General features: G+C 36.9%; 2 protein-coding genes and 1 long non-coding RNA gene across 3 annotated transcripts; 1 reads left to right on the top strand and 2 right to left on the bottom strand.

The window, feature by feature from the left end:
* The first annotated feature begins 7,642 nt into the window (after positions 1-7,642).
* On the top strand, positions 7,643-11,586 carry LOC104760946 (receptor protein-tyrosine kinase CEPR1-like). Its single transcript, XM_087498213.1, has 2 exons — positions 7,643-10,682; positions 11,017-11,586. The coding sequence occupies exons 1-2, from the start codon at positions 8,171-8,173 to the stop codon at positions 11,415-11,417; spliced, it is 2,913 nt and encodes a 970-aa protein (XP_087354339.1). The 5' UTR covers positions 7,643-8,170; the 3' UTR covers positions 11,418-11,586.
* Positions 11,587-13,186: 1,600 nt separating this feature from the next.
* Positions 13,187-13,482, bottom strand: LOC147922861 (uncharacterized). The gene is made up of 2 exons (XR_015588511.1): positions 13,408-13,482; positions 13,187-13,316 (listed from the first exon to the last, which is right to left on the bottom strand). It is a non-coding gene; the product is annotated as an uncharacterized LOC147922861 (long non-coding RNA).
* Positions 13,483-17,077: 3,595 nt separating this feature from the next.
* Positions 17,078-20,160, bottom strand: LOC104760944 (xylulose kinase 2). The gene is made up of 11 exons (XM_010483941.2): positions 19,897-20,160; positions 19,128-19,785; positions 18,972-19,060; positions 18,784-18,848; positions 18,539-18,594; positions 18,317-18,437; positions 18,151-18,225; positions 18,009-18,062; positions 17,825-17,919; positions 17,549-17,723; positions 17,078-17,442 (listed from the first exon to the last, which is right to left on the bottom strand). The coding sequence occupies exons 1-11, from the start codon at positions 19,953-19,955 to the stop codon at positions 17,210-17,212; spliced, it is 1,680 nt and encodes a 559-aa protein (XP_010482243.1). The 5' UTR covers positions 19,956-20,160; the 3' UTR covers positions 17,078-17,209.
* Positions 20,161-20,622: the final 462 nt, after the last annotated feature.

Here is a 20,622-nt window from a genome sequence, read left to right as displayed (position 1 = left end):
AGTTGTTGAGTGTTCTTGAGAGTTTTGGGAGATTTGAGGCTGTTCCTGTAGAGATCTGTTGCTGAGATCATTGTAGGAACTTCCTATGAGTGTACATCTTCTTGTTTGAGGTTCAAAATCTTCTTGGCAAAGGTGAGTGCATGAGCATGGCTTATCTAAGCTTGAGATTTCTCTGATCTTGTTGTTTTATGTGTTTATATGGCTTGTTAGAATGTTGTTGAGTCGCAAGAGGCTTTGGGAAGCTTTTTGTGGCTTTGGTTTGTGTGTTTTGGTGGTTTAGGGACGGAGATCCAGCGAGAAGCTTTGGGGAAAAAACGATGCTCGACATGCGCATCAGGTGATGCACTCTGTGTGTTAGTCGATGCAATACAAGGATGGCGCGGGTTGACCTAGGAGTATTGGTCGATACCATGCTGAGGCATCAGTCGATGCAATTAGGGATTTCGTGCAATATCGAGCATGCGTCGGTCGATGTAGTGTGAGTGTTGGTCGATGCAAGCTTATGTCGGTCGATGCGACCCCAGTTGGTGTCGGTCGATGCATGGGTTGGTGATATGTCTATATTTTGCATCTCCTTAGCATGCATTTGTCATACATTTAGCTAGGATAACTAGTCATTTTGCATCATTTTAGAACCTCTTTTATACACTTTGCAAGTTTAGGAAGTTTTTGCATCATCCTTTCATGCATTGTGTATTTCGAAGTATTTCAGGGGTTTAGGAGACGTCGGAGACGCAAATGATCGAGCCACTCTCAACCTCCACAATCGAGCCACTCTCGACCTACGCAATCGAGCCACTCTCAGGGCACCAGTCGGACCACTCAATCGAGCCATCACTCGAGCCACCGGTCTAGGGATTCTGCTTTTGACGTCTTCATTAAAGTTGTAGAGAATTTAGTCATCTTTCCAATGGCTTTTATTTCAAGCCAATCGGAGGTGTGGTTCAAGAGTTATCATCGTTTTAGTAGATGCGTATACACCCAGCTCGAACCACTTTCACCGACCATGCTCGAGCCATTTTCACTCGCACAGCTCGACCCACTCCTACTCACACCAATCGAGCCACTGGACGCACGTGGACGAAATCACGCATGCCAGGAAGACGCTCCGTCTGACACGCTTTAGGAGACTCCCGAACCGACGCTCTATCTTGTCGTTTTAAGTTTTAGGGATTCACACGTTTTTACTATATATACATTTTGGTAAGTCTTGGTTTAGGACATCTTATCTTTTATCTCATTTTCGTTTTTGTTCTTATGGTTAACCTAGCCATCTAAAAACGTTCTCAGACTTGTAATCCGACATCTCCGAGTTTATTCAGTTTTTGTACTTGATTCCTTCTCAAAAGTTGTTCTTCTCATTTTTATCTATCTTATTATGCTTGGTTCAATGTTTTCTGTGTTTGTATCTTGGATAATGATTTTCGGATCTGAGTAGTGTAGTAGCCCTTGGGGATGGGATAGATTAGGTGGAGGATCTTAGGATGCATAGTGTTTAAGCTTTGATTTTATGATTCCCTTCTGGACTAGTGTTACAAATGCTAGTTTCTCTCTGATCAATTGGAACTAGGTTCGAGACATTTCCACACCCAAAAGGTGTTTGATGAAATGTCTGACCAACTAGTGCCAGGGACTTACGTTCCTAACCTAAGAGATTATTTGTCTAGGATGTTTGTTGACATGAACGAACTTGTATGTCATGCCTGCTCAACCATGTTTCTCTAGTGAGAGCTGGGTATGGAAGTGGTTGAGTCTGAGTAGCTTTTACCAAGAGATTGGATTAGTTAAGTTGTGATGTTCGTTGTCTAGGGATAGATTGCTTGTGGCATGTTAAACACTCTGTAGACTAGGAAACCTCACCGACATCAATTACTCCCATCCTTAGGACTTCTTTCTTCCTGATTTTTATTACATTCCTGAGACTGTTTCGTGTCTTGCCTTTTAGTTCATGCTTAGACTCGTTTTCTGTTTTCATTCATTTTCGCTTCCTGTCATACATTCTCGTTCCTAGTCCTAGAACACATTTCCGTTTTGCATTCTGATTATTTTAGGATTGTTAGACAAAAACACCCTCTTTGAATTGGCTTGACTTGTGAAATCTTGATTGCATCTTGAGTGATACTAAGCTTCCCATTTGGATTGACACCTTAAGTACTACAACACATAAGGTTAATTGAACCTACTAGGAGACACAAAAATCGTAGTATCAGTTGGTGTCGGTCGATGCACAGGTTGGTGTCAGTCGATGCAGTTGTCTGGTTTGTTGTTTGGTTAGTGATTGTTGATTAATGGTTAGGGTTATCTCAATTGCTTGTGTGTATAGCCCAGCAGATGGGAGGATTGCCTCACTGAGTGTTTATAAAATACTCACGCATCTCATATGTGTTGTGGTGCAGGTAAGGGCAAAGTGTGATTGTGGAATCAAAGCGATGAAGAGGAGGATGTCTATGGCTCGTTGTTTGTGGTCTGACTTCTGTTAGGTTGTTAGAGTCGAGTCATTAAAACATTGCTAGGTTGTTGGTTGTATGTTTTATGACTTTGTTGGATTGAATTATTGGTTATTTATTTATTGGTTATTGATTATCGGTATCTGTTGGTCTTTTCCGCTGTTGGTTGTTTGGGGTTAGGTGACTAGTGGGTATGGGACTACTAGTTAATTATTATTATTATTTTTTTAAAAAAATGGATCAGGTCGTTTCATCTTTTGTCGTACTTGACTCTTTTTCTCGTTTTCCGAACACGTCTTCGCTTCTTTCAAGTTGCTTCACGTCTCCTCCTCATTCTTCATGTATCTTCTCTTGCAGTTATTGATTGAGCAAAGAGTCGATCTCCAACACTCCCTCTTGACTTACAAGCTCAATCCCATAGTCCTGGTTCACGGATCCGATTTCCTTCACTCCTGAATCTTCTCTGGTGTTCTTTCCCTGTGGTAAGCAAGTTCCCTTCACAACATCTGCAAAAGTCACAAATGGACTCATTTTTCTTGTCTTTATTGCAACTTTGATTAACTTCGTCTGCGTTTCCGACTTGTTCCAGATCTGATCAGATCCGAGAAAAAATCCAATGGTTTTAGTGATCTGAGACTTCTTCTTCTTATGCAGGTTCCTTTCTTTGAATTTTTCTCCATTGGCTTGTTCTTCTATCTGGGTCCATGCAAGTAAGTTCACAGATTTCATCTCCCTCGTTCTCTTGTCTCCCATAAGTCTAGCTTTCTCTTTAATCCTTTTATCATTCACTCCTTGAATCGATCCTACCTCCAGATTTTTCATCTTTTTCTTGTCTCTTTGATATAGCCCAAATCTTTCAACTATAGGTACTTCTCCGAAATGTCACACACCTGTTCTTCATCCAAATCAATGGATTTTGATCCAATCCACCTTGGTAATTTATTTGCCTTCCTATGTTTTCTTCTCTTATGTGATTTGATTTTGAGTTCCAGAGTCACCAACTTGAAGCTCTTCCTTATCAGTCTCTGCTGGTTTTCCGTGTTCTTCTCTAAAGATCCTCTTCTCTCTCAGACGAGTTCATTGTACAACATCGGCATAGCTTAATGGTAAGTCCACCTTCTCCCTCATCATTTTATTCTTGACTTGTTCACGTCTCTGTTTAACTTTTGCAAAATCTAATTTCACAACATAGCTAACATTTTCAACCTTTCATGCTTATTCTTCGTTTGGATGCAAACATCATATCTTTCTATCCTATCCTCCATACTCGGTGAGTTGTTCTTGATCTGGTTTATATCCTCTTCGCATACTGCCTTGAGATCCTCAACTTCTTAATCCTTCGAATTAATCTCATTAGCTATCATTTATTGATTCTCACTTGTTGAGTGTTTTTGATTTTTGACCTTATCTTCCACATCTTCTACCATCAATAAATAGGACTGGTTCCTTTGCTTATCACGACTTGATTCTCCTTCTTGAATATCATGGATCACTTTGTCATTTGTTACTTCTTCAATCACACAACGTAACATATTTCCTTCTTTATTTTCTTAAAGATTTTCATATTCATCATTCTCATGGGCTTCACCATGAGCTCCAAGTCTAGTTTCTAGCTTCTTCTCAGGTGATGTTTCTCCATTTTGTCTTTCTTTTTTCAACTTTTGGAACTCAATTGAATAGCAACCATCTGTCAAGAGTGCTTTCAATAACTTCTTCCCTTCTAGATTAGTGATTGTGCATCCTAATCCATTAAACATAAATACATAATCCCATAGCCACTGCTCATTAGTTGAGGAATACTTAGATAGTTTTGTGTCAAGCTAGGCACACAAGGACATTCCTTATTGCCTTTTTTCCTGTTTCAGTCATCACTGTGACCGTACCTGTTCCCTTAGCTTGAATAGCTTCACCAATGCATAAACTCACTCTTGCCCTATTGCCTTTGTTTAACTGTGAGAACCAAAAATTTTCTTTGGCCATGTGACACGTAGCTCCACTGTCAATCGACCAAGCATTTTTATTACTTGTGATTTGGTCATGAATTGTTGTAAACAACACTTCTTGTTGGTTGTCTTGTTCTTGGTCTTGCATATTCATTTGGACTTGCATTTGTGGCTTGCATCTGAGTTTGGTTATGCTTGCGCCTACTATCTCTAGCATAGTGCTATTGTTTTCCACATATATAACAACCTCCTCTTGGTCCGAATTGAGTGTTATGTTGAGAGTTAGCAGTATTGTTCCTATAGTAGCATTCCTCATCACTATGGTTGTTCCTCTTGCATCCATTGCACCATTTCTGTTGAGATGACTCATATCTGGTTACTCCTTGCATGTTTTGAGTGCGTTGGAACCTTTGAAATCTTGCTGCAAATGCCCCCTTTGCATTTCCACTGTTCCTATCATCCAATCTTTTCGCTTGACCTTGTAATGCATTGACTACCTCAGCCACTGTTATGGTTGCAAGGTCCTTTGTCTGCTCTATGACTCCCACATATGAGCCAAACCTCTCTTGAAAGGAGCACAATATCTTATAAACAACTATACTCTCTAGTAACTCTTCCCCATGAGATCTCATTTCATTTCCCAGCTCAACTACCTTTTTTGTGAACTCTACAATTGTCTCTCTCATCTTGTTTCAGGTTGTAAAAGTTAGCTCTTAGTCTCTGTAGCATTATCATGGACCCTTTTGTTATCTGCTTGAAATTTGAGCTTCAACACCTCCCATGCATCTCTTCAGGTTTCAGCCACAGAGAAGTAAGTACTAAGACCCTCTGGCAAAGTCTAGAGGTCGCTGGTTCGAGGGACATCCCTTGAGAGGGGACCATATAAAATGCTCTGGTCCTTTGCCTGAGGGGATGTGCGGGTCTAGGCCCATAACCTTTAAGTAATTCAAAAAAAAAAAAATGAGTACTAAATATCTCCTCAATAACAACACTAAACAATAGTTGTAAGGCTGTTTGATCTTTCATTTCAAGTTTTTCTCATTCCCCTAATCTCTTTTTCTCATCTGGTGTAGGTTTGGACAGTTTAGGTGACTCAGGAACTCCTTCCATTACAATCTTCCACAATCCTTTAGATTTCAGTAAGGCCTTCATCTTTATGACCCACACACGCTATAATTTTTCTTATCACACAATGGAACCACTTGAAGATTCTGCATCTCTACTTACTACAGGTAAGAGATTCGAAATTACCTTAAGTTTTAGCTTCTTGTTTCTTGCTGAGCTTTTCTAACTCGACTTGTGCATGCTGTCTTCTTTTGTGCATGAGACTTGACTCTACAAACTCCAAAATCGACATAGCTCTGATACCATGTTGTTTTGTACTGAAGGAAAAAATTTTAGCCGCTTAGAACTTACTATTTCACAACTTCTCTTATCTTAGTTTTACCATTACAACACATACTAATACCAAAAAATGACCTAGGTTTACTAGTTGTTTCTTAATATAACCGAGACCGATTAACAGTTTGGGCCTTAATAATGTTCATTGCTCAATGGCCTTAATTCCACATCCTCTTTTGTCATAGAAATATTTGACTCTTTTTCTTCCCTGGTTGTTCCAACACGTCTTCTCTTCTTTCTAGTTGCTTCATATCTCCTCCTCCTTTTTGTATTTTCTCTTGCAGTTATGGATTGAGCAAAGAGTCAATCTCCAACATATCTAACTAAACAAAAAAAAGTAACGTTTTGCCAAAAAAAAAAACAAACAAATGGGCCTTTAATTTAGTTCAAGTCTGTACTAACCCTATCTCTCTTTTAACAATTTATCTAGTTCACACGTAAACAGACGGTGTCAACAACACAATTTTGAATTTTCTATCATTTCATTAAAATTGCCCATTAAACAACTTTCGTAACGTCATGGAGATGTTAGTGACAGTTTCACAATGCTCTCTATCTAGGAGATGTTAAAGAATGTATTAAGATACTTATTTGAGAAATCAGTTAGGATATTGTAAAATATGATTGTACCAAATCATATTTCTTAATATGTGATTTGATTGCATATATTTGGGAAGATTTATATCTATGTTTAAGGATATATCTTTGTGTATATATAGAGTCTTTATGGCCATTAATAATAAACAAGAAAACTTTTCCAAATTATGTTTTCTTAACAAAATCTCTAAAATTGTTTTTGGTTATTCTTTCTCTTCTTCTACTTTTCCAACAAACAGAGTCCCTCTATGTCGTCAGTTTAATCGAAGGTTATCAGGTTAATTCATTGTAGTTATAAATTTTCAACCAAAAATAAATAAAAACTTAATTAGGTTTAAACTACAGCATAATACTTTATTGTAAACTACATATTATAATAAGCTATCTAAAAGCGATAACATTAGAACGCAAGAAAACGTATGAATTGTGAACCGTAAGCACAAGTACACAACGTTAGACCACTCAAACTTTCCCCAAACTTGACCGCTGGGACGGTTTTCAAGGGCAATCAATTGTATCAAACTATTCCAAGGTAAATGGTAATCGAATATATAAAATTCTTTGGACTAGATATTCTACACTTGCATACTTTCGGGTTTATCCAAATATTTTACGTTAAAATTGTGACGACTCAAGTCCAAGGTTAAATCTTCAAGTTGGGACTTGGGACGACCACAGACCTCATATGGACTATGCTTGTCATGACGGAAAGCAGCAACTGTATGTACATAGTCTCATACCGATGAGGTATCTCCTCTCTTTATATGGAAGTGTACTTAGGTTGAAAAGTAAAAACGTTTATGAAATTTCTAAACCGGATAAATGGCCTACTTTTACCTATAAACTAAGTGAATTAGCAGCACTATGTAAGAGGAATACACTGTTTTGTTTTATTACGCTTATGTTCTTAATTGGTTTTAAATTAAATAGAGCGTATATTTGTTTTCAATGATAAATAAAGTGTGTTTGTGACAAAAGAAAAACTAGATAAACTTTAAACGGTCATGTATTCGTTATCCAATTCACATATATCAAACTAAATTTCGAACATTATACGAATTTTATTTACACCTAATCAATTTTTAAAAGAATTATATGTACATTTTCAAATGCTGCACTTAAATATACGTACAGATTCCGCAGAACATATGTTTGAAGAAAGCTCAAAATCTATTTGAGAGAAATAAATTAATATAGTTATGGCCAGAGAAAATGTTTTATATAATTAATACAGTCTCATGCATGGTTGTGTCCAATGTCCATCCAATAAAGCACAAGCAAAAAACATGTCGAGACAAGAGCGAGGTTCTTGGACAGATGATCATGCACTCTTTAGTATCAGATTCAGTGATATTTCAACTCTTCTTTTTCCTAATATATAATCTTTAAAAAAAAAAAAAAGTAAAGCTTTCTATAGGGTATAAAGTTGGCTACATACACCTCTAAGTTATTCTCTCTATAATAAACTTAGTGGGTATAAAACATAAAGCTTCTTTATGTAAAAGAAAGATATGTATGTTCCTTTTCTTCAATGATATTATTATTTAAACTATATATTTTCTTTTCGTATAATGCATCTATCTGATTCTGATTTTTGATCGTGTACAAAAAAACATGAACCCTTCTTTTGTTTTTATAAGCCTATCAATAATTTCAGTCTTTCAACTTGCAAGCTTCTTCCTTCTTCCTGATCTCTTTTTTCTCCCAACCCCAAAATAATTGATCTCTCTTTTCTTGCAACCTAAGGTAGCTTCTCTAGGTTTACTTTTGCTCTTCCCTGAAATGCATCTCAACTTTTTCACCTTTTGTGTTCTCTTCTTCTTCTTCTTCTTTTGCTTCAGCAATAACCAATCATGGGGATTGATGAGTTCGAACCAACAACCTAAGTTCTTTAAACTCATGAAAAACTCTCTCTTCGGCGACGCTTTGTCCTCTTGGAATGTTTCTGACGACGTTGGTACTAACTATTGTGACTTCATCGGAGTAAGATGTGACGGTCAAGGACTCGTAACTGATCTTGACCTTTCCGGTTGGTCGCTCTCCGGGGTTTTCCCAGATGGGATTTGCTCTTACTTCCCAAACCTTCGTGTTCTACGTCTCTCTCGCAACCATCTCAACAGCAGCAGTAGCTTCCTTAGCACCATCCCTAGCTGTTCTCTGCTTCGAGAGCTAAACATGAGCTCTCTTTATCTCAAAGGAACTCTCCCTGATTTCTCATCAATGAAAGCTTTAAGAGTCATCGACATGTCGTGGAACCACTTCACCGGTAGCTTCCCTTTCTCGGTTTTCAATCTCACTGATCTAGAGTATCTCAACTTCAATGAGAATCCAGAGCTCGACCTCTGGACTCTACCTGATTCTGTCTCTAAGCTCACGAAGCTCACACACATGCTCCTGATGACGTGTATGCTCCATGGTAACATCCCAAGATCCATTGGTAACTTGAGTTCTCTTGTTGATCTTGAACTTAGCGGAAACTTTCTTTCCGGTGAGATTCCAAAAGAAATTGGGAACCTTTCCAACCTAAGGCAGCTTGAGCTTTACTACAACTATCACTTAACCGGGAGTATACCAGAGGAAATCGGTAAACTCAAGAACCTTACGGATATTGATATCTCGGTTAGTAGATTAACCGGAAGCATACCGGATTCAATCTGTAGTCTTCCGAAACTACGAGTGCTTCAGCTCTACAACAACAGTTTGACTGGTGAGATTCCCAAGTCACTTGGAAACTCAAGAACCTTGAAAATATTGTCTCTCTACGACAACTACTTAACCGGTGAACTCCCGCCAAATCTCGGATCTTCCTCGCCTATGATCGCTCTTGATGTCTCGGAGAATCGCCTCTCAGGTCCTCTTCCGGCTCATGTTTGCAAATCCGGTAAGCTTTTGTACTTTCTTGTCCTACAAAACCGTTTCTCTGGTTCAATCCCTGAGACTTATGGGAACTGCAAGACCCTCATACGGTTCCGTGTTGCGAGCAACTGCCTCGTGGGAACCATACCACAAGGAGTTATGTCTCTGCCTCATGTCTCCATCATCGACTTGGCTTACAACTCCTTGTTCGGTCCAATACCTAACGCTATTGGAGGCGCTTGGAATTTGTCAGAGCTGTTTATGCAGGGTAACAGAATCTCCGGTGTTATGCCTCACGAGATCTCTCATGCCACCAATCTTGTGAAGCTTGATCTCAGTAACAATCAATTGTCTGGTCCAATACCTTCAGAAATCGGAAGACTGAGGAAACTGAACTTACTTGTGCTGCAAGGCAACCGTCTTGACTCTTCCATACCTGAATCGCTTTCTAATCTCAGATCTCTCAACGTTCTAGATCTTTCCAGTAATCTTCTTACCGGAAGAATCCCTGAAGACCTCTCTGAGTTGCTCCCAACCTCGATAAATTTCTCTAACAACCGGCTCTCTGGTCCCATCCCTGTCTCATTAATAAGAGGAGGTCTTGTAGAAAGCTTTTCGGATAACCCTAATCTCTGTGTTCCTCCAACTGCTGGTTCATCGGATTTGAAGTTTCCAATGTGTCAAGAGCCTCGCGGCAAGAAGAAGCTGAGATCCATCTGGGCAATCCTTGTCTCAGTCTTCATCCTAGTCCTAGGGGGCATCATGTTTTACTTGAGACAACGGATGAGTAAAAACAGAGCTGTGATAGAGCAAGACGAGACCTTAGCATCTTCTTACTTCTCTTACGACGTCAAGAGTTTCCACCGCATAAGTTTCGACCAAAGGGAGATTCTCGAAGCTCTCGTCGACAAGAACATAGTAGGTCATGGTGGTTCGGGTACGGTCTACAGAGTAGAGCTTAAATCCGGAGAAGTAGTTGCGGTGAAGAAATTATGGAGCCAAAGCAGCAAAGACTCAGCTTCTGAAGACAAAATGCATTTGAACAAGGAGCTGAAAACCGAAGTTGAGACCCTCGGGAGCATTCGCCATAAGAACATCGTGAAACTCTTCAGCTATTTCTCAAGTTTGGATTGTAGTCTTTTGGTGTACGAGTACATGCCTAATGGTAACTTATGGGACGCTCTTCACAAAGGCTTTGTTCATCTCGAGTGGCGTACTCGTCATCAAATTGCGGTCGGAGTAGCTCAAGGATTGGCATACCTTCACCATGATCTCTCACCGCCAATCATTCATCGTGACATCAAATCCACAAACATCTTGTTGGATGTAAACTATCAGCCTAAAGTTGCTGATTTTGGCATTGCAAAGGTGTTACAGGCTAGAGGAAAAGATTCAACCACAACCGTTATGGCTGGCACCTATGGTTACTTGGCCCCAGGTGATATATAATACCTCTTTAAACCTTATATTATGAAACTTTACAATGCTTTTAAACAATGGAAATGTTATTATAATGAGACCTAAGCTAATTATGATAGCCATAGTAACTTGAAATAACAAAATGAAAATGGTCGTTTTTGAAATTGTAACAAGTAAACCATTATACTAATTTGGATAATTTATTTTCATGGGGTTAATATTATAATTTTTAATGATTTTTTTTTTCGACTTTAATCTTTTTTAAGAATTCTATAAATTTCATTTAATTGTGTGTTTTTTGTTTGCAATTTGTTTTTACTAACCACTTGATGATATGCATTTGAAAATGGCAGAATATGCGTACTCATCCAAAGCAACGATCAAGTGCGACGTATACAGTTTCGGGGTTGTGTTAATGGAGCTCATCACTGGGAAAAAACCGGTGGATTCATGTTTCGGGGAGAACAAAAACATAGTGAACTGGGTGTCAACAAAGATTGACACAAAAGAAGGATTGATTGAGACACTAGACAAAAGATTAGCTGAATCATCGAGAGCCGATATGATCAACGCCTTGCGTGTGGCTATCCGTTGTACCAGCAGAACTCCAACAATCCGTCCTACCATGAACGAAGTCGTCCAGCTTCTCATCGACGCAGCGCCTCAAGGAGGACCTGACATGACCTCTAAATCCACAACCAAGATTAAAGATTTAGTACTATCATCAGATCATCTCACACAAACAAGACTCTAGTCTCATGCTTTCTTGATGGAGAGGTGTAGCAACAGTTCGTATAACTTCTAAGATATCCTGTATTTAAATATATATCATAGAAGAAACTGCTTATATATAGTCTTTAAATACTTCTACATGTATTTTAACATCTATCCTTTAAAGACTTTAATTATTTCCGGTTTTGCTTCTCCGATTTCTAATCAACATGTAAGCAAGAATACTATATATGGATCGATGATCATCATTCAGACTAGAATTTTATAGCTGCTTCAAAATAACGCATAGACTCTGAATGTCTATATGTAGTAGACCCACTAAATGAATCATGATAATTTACAAGCTCTTTTTTTTTTTTTGTGGACTTTTAATTCGTCATTCTTCTTTATTCATCAGTGAGTGGAACTTCTTTTTCGATTGCATGGCATGGAAGTGGATTCTTGATTCTCATTTTTATAAATAAACCTAAAAAGGGGAAAAAGTAATATATAGGCTATACATACTTATGTGTGTGTGTCTATATATATTCATCAGTATGATCCGAATACGTATGATCGATCTATGAGTCGCATCGTCATATTTGTCTCTATATCTCAACAATGGGACAAAGGAGAAAAAGCAAGAGAATCATATTTTTTTTTTCTGTCATGCTTTTCAATTATAATATTTAAAATTGTTTGAAAATTTCTATCAATATGCGATAGTGAAATTATACGAGTTATATCACTTCTTAATTAATCAAACAATGGTTCCTAAACAATAGATATGGATTTATGTATATTATGTTAATTGTTTCTCATTGATTTATACAATATAAATATGACAACCATTATGTAATTGTTTCATGTTTCGAGTAAAGTCTATAATAGATACTTGTGTCTTGCAAATATAATGCCTCCATTGTGTTTTCTTAATTAAATACGTAGCCTAATGGCTTGTCTTAACAAGTTTTTGCAAACGTGTTTGAATAGCATATGTATTAAAATTATTTCCATATAGCACCTTTTTAATAAATTATTATCTAGTTAAAGGCAACTTTAAAGGAGGCTCTAATGACGATGATAAAGCTGACTCATGAAGAGATAACAACAATAAATCAGAAATAAAAAGAAGTATATCAGGAAAATGGATGAACACATTTTACTCGAAAAAAAAGAATATGAATTTATGACCCTTTTTATAAGCAATTTAAGTAGAAAGCCCTTTATCATAATTAAGGTATATTTCAAAACCTTAAAAAAATTAGTATAGATTTCAAAGTTTCTACTAAATTTGAATTATGTATTCATATTATTCCAAAAGAAAAATAATATTCCCTTGGTTCACAAATAGAATCATTTTGACATATTGCACACAAATTAAGAAAAACTTGAATTATACATATATGCCTTTATTTAATAAATAATTAATCATTAAAATTTAATATAAAGAGCTTTGGGTTAAGGATAAAATAAAAACTTTAATGTAAAATCACATTGGAAAAAGTAACATTTTTTGTAAAACAAAGAAAAAAAATGTAGAATGACATTTTTTTAAAACAGAAGAAATATTAATATTTTATCGATAAATTTTTACAAAAAAAATATGATAAGCCATAAATCTTCTCACTAGAAGTGAACGACCATAGTATGATAGCTTTATCGTAACAACGATTTTGGTTGATATATAAATGAGTTCTTCTCCCTTTGGCTAACAAACTTACTGAAGAATAATTTTTTAGCGAATAACAGAATTTTATCCGATAAATGTTTGTAGCATAAAATGTAAAATATTCTGAACACTATATGCTAAGGTTAAAAGGTATTTCCTATTTCATTTTCGGAAAACACACAGTTGGGTTTTATGTCAAAAGACTAATTTGAATAATAAGATTCTAGTAGTCAAAGAAATGTTTTTATTTTGTCTCCGAACGAATAAGTCCTGTAAAATAAAAATTTTAGGGGTGTGAATTAGATATGAATAAGACATATACATGAAGAAGAAAAAAAAGATTTTTAGAGGAGAGTGTGACCATTCTAAATTAGTTTCATTCTTCAAGTTGGAGAGGATTGTGACCATTTTTGTCCAAGATTCCTGCAAATTCACCCTTTATGGCCTATCTTAGAATCTCAATATGGGGAATATTTTATTTCATTTAATGTAAAAAAAACACAAACCAAAAGGAAATTTTTTTAGTCATGCTAAATGAAGTAACCACCACAAGTAATGTTACCAAAATTTTAGTGAGAAAAACAAAAAACTATTTAAAGTTTTTAAACGGATCAATCATTATTGTACTTGAAGAGCTGATCATTGATTTGGATTCTCGGAAATGAATCGTGGTGGTGTGAGTATATGATTCTACTAAGTTGCTCTATTAAGGGTCCACACAAAGACGAATACGATTCGTTGAAGCAACTCTCACAAAATTGAAAAGTCTCCTCATCACCTTTTTTTTTTAATAATTTTTCTTTACATCTTTTGTGAAATTAGGGGGGGGGGGGGGGGAGGGGGGCACTCCATCACTGAGTACAAAAGAAAGAAGAAACGGTATAAAAGACAAGAAAGAACCTTGATCAATTTCAATGGAATATCAAGAAATGACTTCAGAACTTGAAAGTGGAATAAGCTTCATAGGAAAAAAAAGACAGACCCATCAAAATACTAATAAACTCAAAATGAGATTCTTGGTGGTTCATATCCACAAGTGTAATAATTTATCTTGAGTTATTACAAACCAATATGTTACATGTTTTGGTCTCTAATTTATTTAGATATATATATATATACTAAACTGATATGTAATAAATAATGAACATGATTCTTTCTGACACCAGAACTACTTTGATCACTATGAATCTTTCTGATGAAGAAGTATAAGAAATATACTTTTATAGTTAAAGTTAAAAATTTAACAATCAAAGTGTAATGGTAAGAATTACCTCTTATGATATGAAAAAGTAAGTTTGAATATTTGGTGTTTAACTAGAGAGGTAACTCACATGAATTTTTATGAGGTATGGTTTAATTCAATCTAATCATCTAGTGAAGTCAAGATTATTTTGTGACTTTATAAAAAACATGTAATGGGATTTGATGTTGGGAAATCTACAACCAGTGATGTATGGATATCCCTTGAAAATCTCTTTTATCAACAATCGATTTTTTCTAGAAATGGTGACTAGTGTTGAAAAATAATATCTGAGTATTTAGTTTGACCAATTAAAATCGATTAGAAAAAGGTACGTTATTAACTAACGTCCAAGTTGCTCTTTGTTTTTCCTTCTAGCACTTGTTGGGCATAAGTTCCAAGTTGCTATCATTAAGAGGGTGAGTAGATGAGCTTCCTAGGCCCGTGAAAACTTGAGTTCACTTGAATTTGATAAAAGTAGTGGTATGTGGGATTGAATAGATGTATATATTTGAGCAAAGGTTTTTTGTTTGTTCCTCCCATTAATTATCCTAAATCGGCGTACTTGAGATAGGTATACTTGATGGTGAGGATTTTAATATTGTTGCTCCGGTAAGAAAGTTTAGTTGGTTGAATGGTTTTGGTTGATGCCCTCCTTGTCCTCCAACATAGTTCAGTTCTTCATATTGTTTCAAGAATCTCTTTCTTTTATCTTTGGTAGCTTTTATATCATTCACCATCAACAATCAATAAGAAAGAAACATCAATGCCTATTAACATTTCATAAGTTTTAGTTGCATCTCCTAAAGTCATATCACAAACCCTCAACATGGTTCCCACTTATTTGAGCTAAATTATCCTTTTTAACACCTACACTATCTTCAACATCAATTCCATTGAAGGTTACAATTTCTAACGGTATCAAGGACCATCCGAAATGGTGGAAGGATGCGTTGATCCAACAGAGTCGATACTATTGACTCTCTTTTATAATATATGGTGTGGATTATATCTTTTTTTTTTCTTTCATAAACTGTCAATATTGAGATTCATTGTCATGTTCTTGAAGCTTGAAAATTTATTCCCTAGTCTAGTCGTCCTTGATTTAGAGAACAAGTTTGTTAGGAATGGTCTCTGGAAGAGGTGTCTTCTGTGATCTTATTCATCATCCCACATAAACGATTCAATTGGTCTAAATGGTCTAGTATTATAACATTTTTTTGTAGGAGAGAAAATGTTAATTGTATATATGAATAAAAATACCTTTTTTTTTAACCAAGTATAAAATTCAAATTGTTATTCTGATTAGCTCACAAAATTTATGACTGTCTTCACAGACTAGGTTTGTTTTTTTCTTCAAGTTGAGACTTTAGACTAGGTTACAGTATTAATTCTAATTTCAGGCTGATACAGATCAAAATTATTAATGTGGACATTAAATATATATATTTTTTTGGTGTGAGGACATTAAATAATGGGTGAATTAGGTGAGTAACCTAAAAAAAAACTAAGGAAGAATATAGCCACATATTTGATTATATTTGAAATAATTAGAGAAGTTGGATCAAGGGTATGGTAAATTACCTCCAGCGGTGGTCCGACAATTCTCCGGCGGTGGTCCGGTGGTTTTCCGGCGATGGTCCGGCGGTTCTCCGGCAATGGTCTGACGGTTCTCCACCGGTGGTCTAGAGGTCGCCAGATATGATGGCCGGTGATTGACGATCGTGGTGGATAGAGAAAAACTAAATTCTAAAAGATTGTATATTGGGAACCCAAGTAGTAATGGTGATAAAAAGGTGGAAGTGGTGGTAGTGGCAAGAAGGTAAAGGTAGTGGTGGTGATATTAAAGTAAAGATAGAAAAATTGTGGAAGGACAAAATAGTATATATTGTAGTTTATATAAGATATATTAGTTTTTAATGGTTAGAGTAGTTAGTTCCTCAATTATAATTTTTTTGTTAGTCATACAATTGCAATTCCCAAGAGATAATTTGGCTAATGAGAAATATTCATTAACATTGTTTTTTCTTTTCCTTAGGGGAAGACAAAACGGTGTCTCGAACCGGAAAGCACAATTGAATAGACAATAAAATAAAAGTTCGCAACTTTGAAAATGGCTCCTCATCTTACTACAACCTTCTCCTCTCTCTCTTCTCTTCTTCAATCTTTAGCCGTTGCTTCTTTAAGCAAACCCTTTCCTCGATAGTGTCCGTCAATACCCATTTTATTCGATTTCAATCGAACCCAAGAAAACTGAGAAAAAAGCTACGATTTCACCGCCGCCCGCCGCACGCCGTCGTCGTAATCCATATTCGGCGGCGGCGAGCGGTATAACAAGAACCGGACTAACAGTGCTGGAATAAGTAAAGATAAGACGCCACTTTCTCTCTGTATAATACTTCGGACAACATTGATGTATGCGAACAGTGACTGAGACTGAGACAGAGACAGGGAGAGAGCGATTGAGATTGGGGGAATCAGGCAGACAGGTTGGAGCCAGGCAAAATACAATAATCTATTTTTCTATATTATCATATATTCATATGAATTGATTATGATAGTAATCTTTTAAAACCAAACACAAGTTTAGAAGCTCTTTTCTGGGTTTTGCGTTTTTTTTTCCCTGATGACATTTTCGAATGGGATGAAATCATTTTTTGTCGTGTTTATGTTCAATTTTTGTCTCCCTCGTGAAGACTAACATGAGCTTGATTATTCATATACAATTATGACCTCTTCTGATTTTGTTTATGTGCGCATCTCTATCTCTCATTCTATACACTGTTATATCTGATTACGAATCATAAGTTTCTCAAAGATCTTATACGAGCATTGAGCTTTCAGTCCATTTATTCCGAGTAACAAGATCTAATTATTTATTCCAACTCTTCTATAAGCACTACTAGGGAGATTTTTTTTCTTTTCAGAAGTGGCCTAACTTCTCCACAAGCTTATTCTCTATTTCCATCCTCTTAGTCATCAACAGACCGTAGGTGGAAGCCACGTTTGCGTCTCCTGCTTTTACCTTGAGCTTGCAGTTCAGAGATGTCTTCTCCAATTTCCCTTCGTAGAGATTTGAGATTGGCACAAAGCTTCCTTTTTTGTTGCAGAGCCAGCCATGAGCAGCTCTCAGTGCAGCTCCTAGTGATGCTGAATCTGTTGCACACACAAACAAACAGACAGATACTTTGTTTAATCCTTAAGGAGATCATGCAAGTAAACAAGGACGCCGCAACTTTGTTTTGTATGTTTCAAGTGTTACCAGGTCTTTGCACAGTATATACATCACATCCAAAGATTGCTGAGATCAAACTCAAGATGTTCTCATTAGCGGATGCACCTCCTGTCGCTATTATTCGGATCGGAGGGGAAGGCATACCAAATCTCTCAGTATGAGCCCGTTTTGAAAGAAACTGACCTTCGATCAATGCCCTTACCTGACAGGAAACAATACATTGAGATGAATCACAAACTATGCAACTAGGTGACTGCATAGAACAGTGTATGAGAGTGTATATGTGTCTGTGCACTTGCTTACCTCTGTGGGAGGGTCGAACTCATCGACCTCTCGTTCTTTCACACCATTAAGAGATTCACCAGAGAAGTTCTCAAGAATGTAACGATGGGAGCCAACTAAGCATTGGTAATAACATTAGTAAAGGAAGCTTATAGCTTTTTGTCAAGAGCAATGGCATGGAAAGGAGAATAACTCAACAACATACCGGGGAGTGGTGGGAGAATTTCATTTTCAGTGTAGTAGAAGCCGAGTTTTCCATCTAATGGAAATAGTGGTGTATTTAGAAAACAAAGAACCTGAGTATATTATAGAGGGGACACCTGAAGGATTATGAAGAAGCAACTTACTGTTTAGTGGCTGTGTTTGCTGCAAATACTTGTTAAAAACATCCCAAGATCCCTCAGCACAACGGTCACGAATTTCTGAAATGGAGAGTCACATATTCTTAGTTGTCCCAGAGGATCAAACAAAGTATAAGAACAGATAAGAGTTGGAGTTTGCAGTCATGACTACCTTCACGGGTGAGAGAAGCATTCTTGTAAACCAACATTACCATATAACTCTCAGGGTCCACAGGATTAGGGAACACATGACCCTCAAGACAGGGTTGATGTTCTTTGCTAATCCCAAATACCTGTAATAGAGTTTACAATGTTTGACATGTGGAAAGGTAAGACTGCTAGTCCGTTTATGATATACCTAACTATATAGTTCGACAAAAATCAAGAGACATGCCGTGTCACTGGTCCCAAGACTGATCGCCAGATCTCCAGGAGTACTAAGAGTTAGACCTGCAGAATATTTCAGAACATTCTAATCAGCACCTTGTATTTCACATACGAATACAGACAGAATCAGAAAGCAAGATACACTTCCATTTCATCAAAACTGTTGCAGTTGCTACTCAAAAGCTAAATATAAAAAGTGTGAAAATGTATAGGAACTTTCCCCCCCCCAAGCTTCTATTGTTGAATATGTACCTGCCAAGCTATTAGGATTATCTCCTGACCACTGCACAACCACACAGTTCTTTGCAAAACCGAACCTGGCAACAACACCAAAAGAATCTCTGAATCTAATATGTGAAACTGCAAGAATCTTAAAGTTCTGTTTAAATGTCTACAAATCCGGCTAAGACATAATAATCCTGATCACAACCGATACTAACCTCTCAACAAAATACTTAGAAATGGAACCAGCAGTAGCATAAGCTGGTGCTAACTTCCCAAGTTTTTCCTCCAAACCTGTAGCTGTAGCCTGCAAATGAAACCCTATCAGGAAACATCCATTATTTGGTGACTAACTATATAGACTCACAACGAACCTCTAAAGCAGCTTTAGACCAGCATCTTCTCTTTACATCCATCAAATTCATCCCAGCTCCATCAGTTTCATCAATGGAAGCATAATCACCAATCAACAAAGACGCCATAAAAGAGCTAACAAGCGAAATCCGCTCAGTGCTCTTATACGTATCCCCCTGAGTCATAAAAATCTTCCGTATCTGCGGACCAGTGAACCGCTCATAAGCACGAGACCCCGTGATCTGAGACAGCTCCATAGCTCCACCCACAGCATTCTCAATCTCTTTACACTGCATCGTAGTACTACTATCCATCCATATAGGCGATTCCTTAACCGAAAAAACGTTTTCGAGCTGTTCTTTCAAAGATCTCTTTGAATCCAAAGATCTCAATACCTCAGAACTACCTTTAGACCAATACACACTACCGTGTTGTTGGCCGCTACCTGAAACAGCAATGACCTTACTGAAATCGAAATCGGAATCAGAGGAGAGCTTCTGGAGAATGAGATCAAGCGCTTCCACCCACATGAGAGTTGGGGAGACGATTCTACCGTTGACGGTAGTGTCTCTGTAAACACCGTCTTTGGTTTTGTAATGAGGAAGATCAGAATCGAAATGAACGAGTTCGGTTTTGATAATGTTTAGGTCTGAGTCCAACACAGTTGCTTTCAAAGACCTTTCAAATTCATTAAGGAAATCAACGATTCAGATCGATCGAATTAATGAATTTCAAAATGATCAAATCAGAGAGAGATAACATAGGAGGAAGGGGGGCGGGGGGACGTACTGGGTAGAGCTGTCGAAGCCGAGGAAGAAGGAATCGGGAGGAAGAGAGAGATCCGCCATTGTTGATTGATTTGATCCAAAGTTTGTTTGTAGGGGGAACGATTGAAACGATTGAAGACGAGAGAGATACGTGTGGGTTTTTTTTTTTTCTTATAAGGTTTGATCAAAATTTTAAAACAGTCACTTTTTTTGGATAAGAGCGGAGGTAGTCAAAGTACTAGGTTCCGGATATTTAGTGACTAATGACTAAAATTGTTATCAGATTGGATAATAATTTTGTTTTCTAACCTTAAATTAGGTATTATCCAATTAAGTTAATAAGAAAAACACTACTCACAGCCATGTAGGAAATAATAAATGTAACGGTAAAAAGAAAAGTTTGTTAATGTAAAACTTTCATATTTGCATTCTTTGTGGTACAATATATATATATAGTTAATTTTCCTCATTTTTAGTGTTGCCACGTCAACAACTCTTTTTTTTTTTCTAATTAGACTAAATTTTTGAAACATTTTCTAATTTTTCAAAATTTACCCACTAAATATTTTCTACTTTTTCGGGCCAAATCGTTTTAAAAGGCCCATATTATTGTTAACACATTTTAGTTTTTTCTTTCCACGAAACTTCACTTTGCCGTCTTCCTATCTGCAACTTCAACCGTCTCTTTCCTCCTTCGTTCTTTCTGTTTCACCTACTAAAGTTTTAATGCATATAATTCAAATTAATG

The sequence above is a fragment of the Camelina sativa genome, chromosome 18 (assembly GCF_030686135.1).
Source record: "Camelina sativa cultivar CO46 ecotype springtype chromosome 18, ASM3068613v1".
NCBI lineage: Eukaryota > Viridiplantae > Streptophyta > Magnoliopsida > Brassicales > Brassicaceae > Camelina > Camelina sativa.
The sequence above is the reverse complement of the archived record's forward strand: the minus strand, read 5'-3'. Positions and strand labels throughout refer to the sequence as shown.

Coding starts and splice junctions, on each gene's coding strand:
- LOC104760944 (XM_010483941.2), bottom strand. CDS start 19,955: ATGGCGGATCTCTCTCTTCCTCCCGATTCCTTCTTCCTCGGCTTCGAC. Junction 18,438..18,538: donor GTCTTGGGACCAGTGACACG/GCATGTCTCTTG, acceptor ACTCTATTACAG/GTATTTGGGATTAGCAAAGA. Junction 18,226..18,316: donor TGCTTCTCTCACCCGTGAAG/GTAGTCATGACT, acceptor TCTCCATTTCAG/AAATTCGTGACCGTTGTGCT.
- LOC104760946 (XM_087498213.1), top strand. CDS start 8,171: ATGCATCTCAACTTTTTCACCTTTTGTGTTCTCTTCTTCTTCTTCTTC. Junction 10,683..11,016: donor CTATGGTTACTTGGCCCCAG/GTGATATATAAT, acceptor TGAAAATGGCAG/AATATGCGTACTCATCCAAA.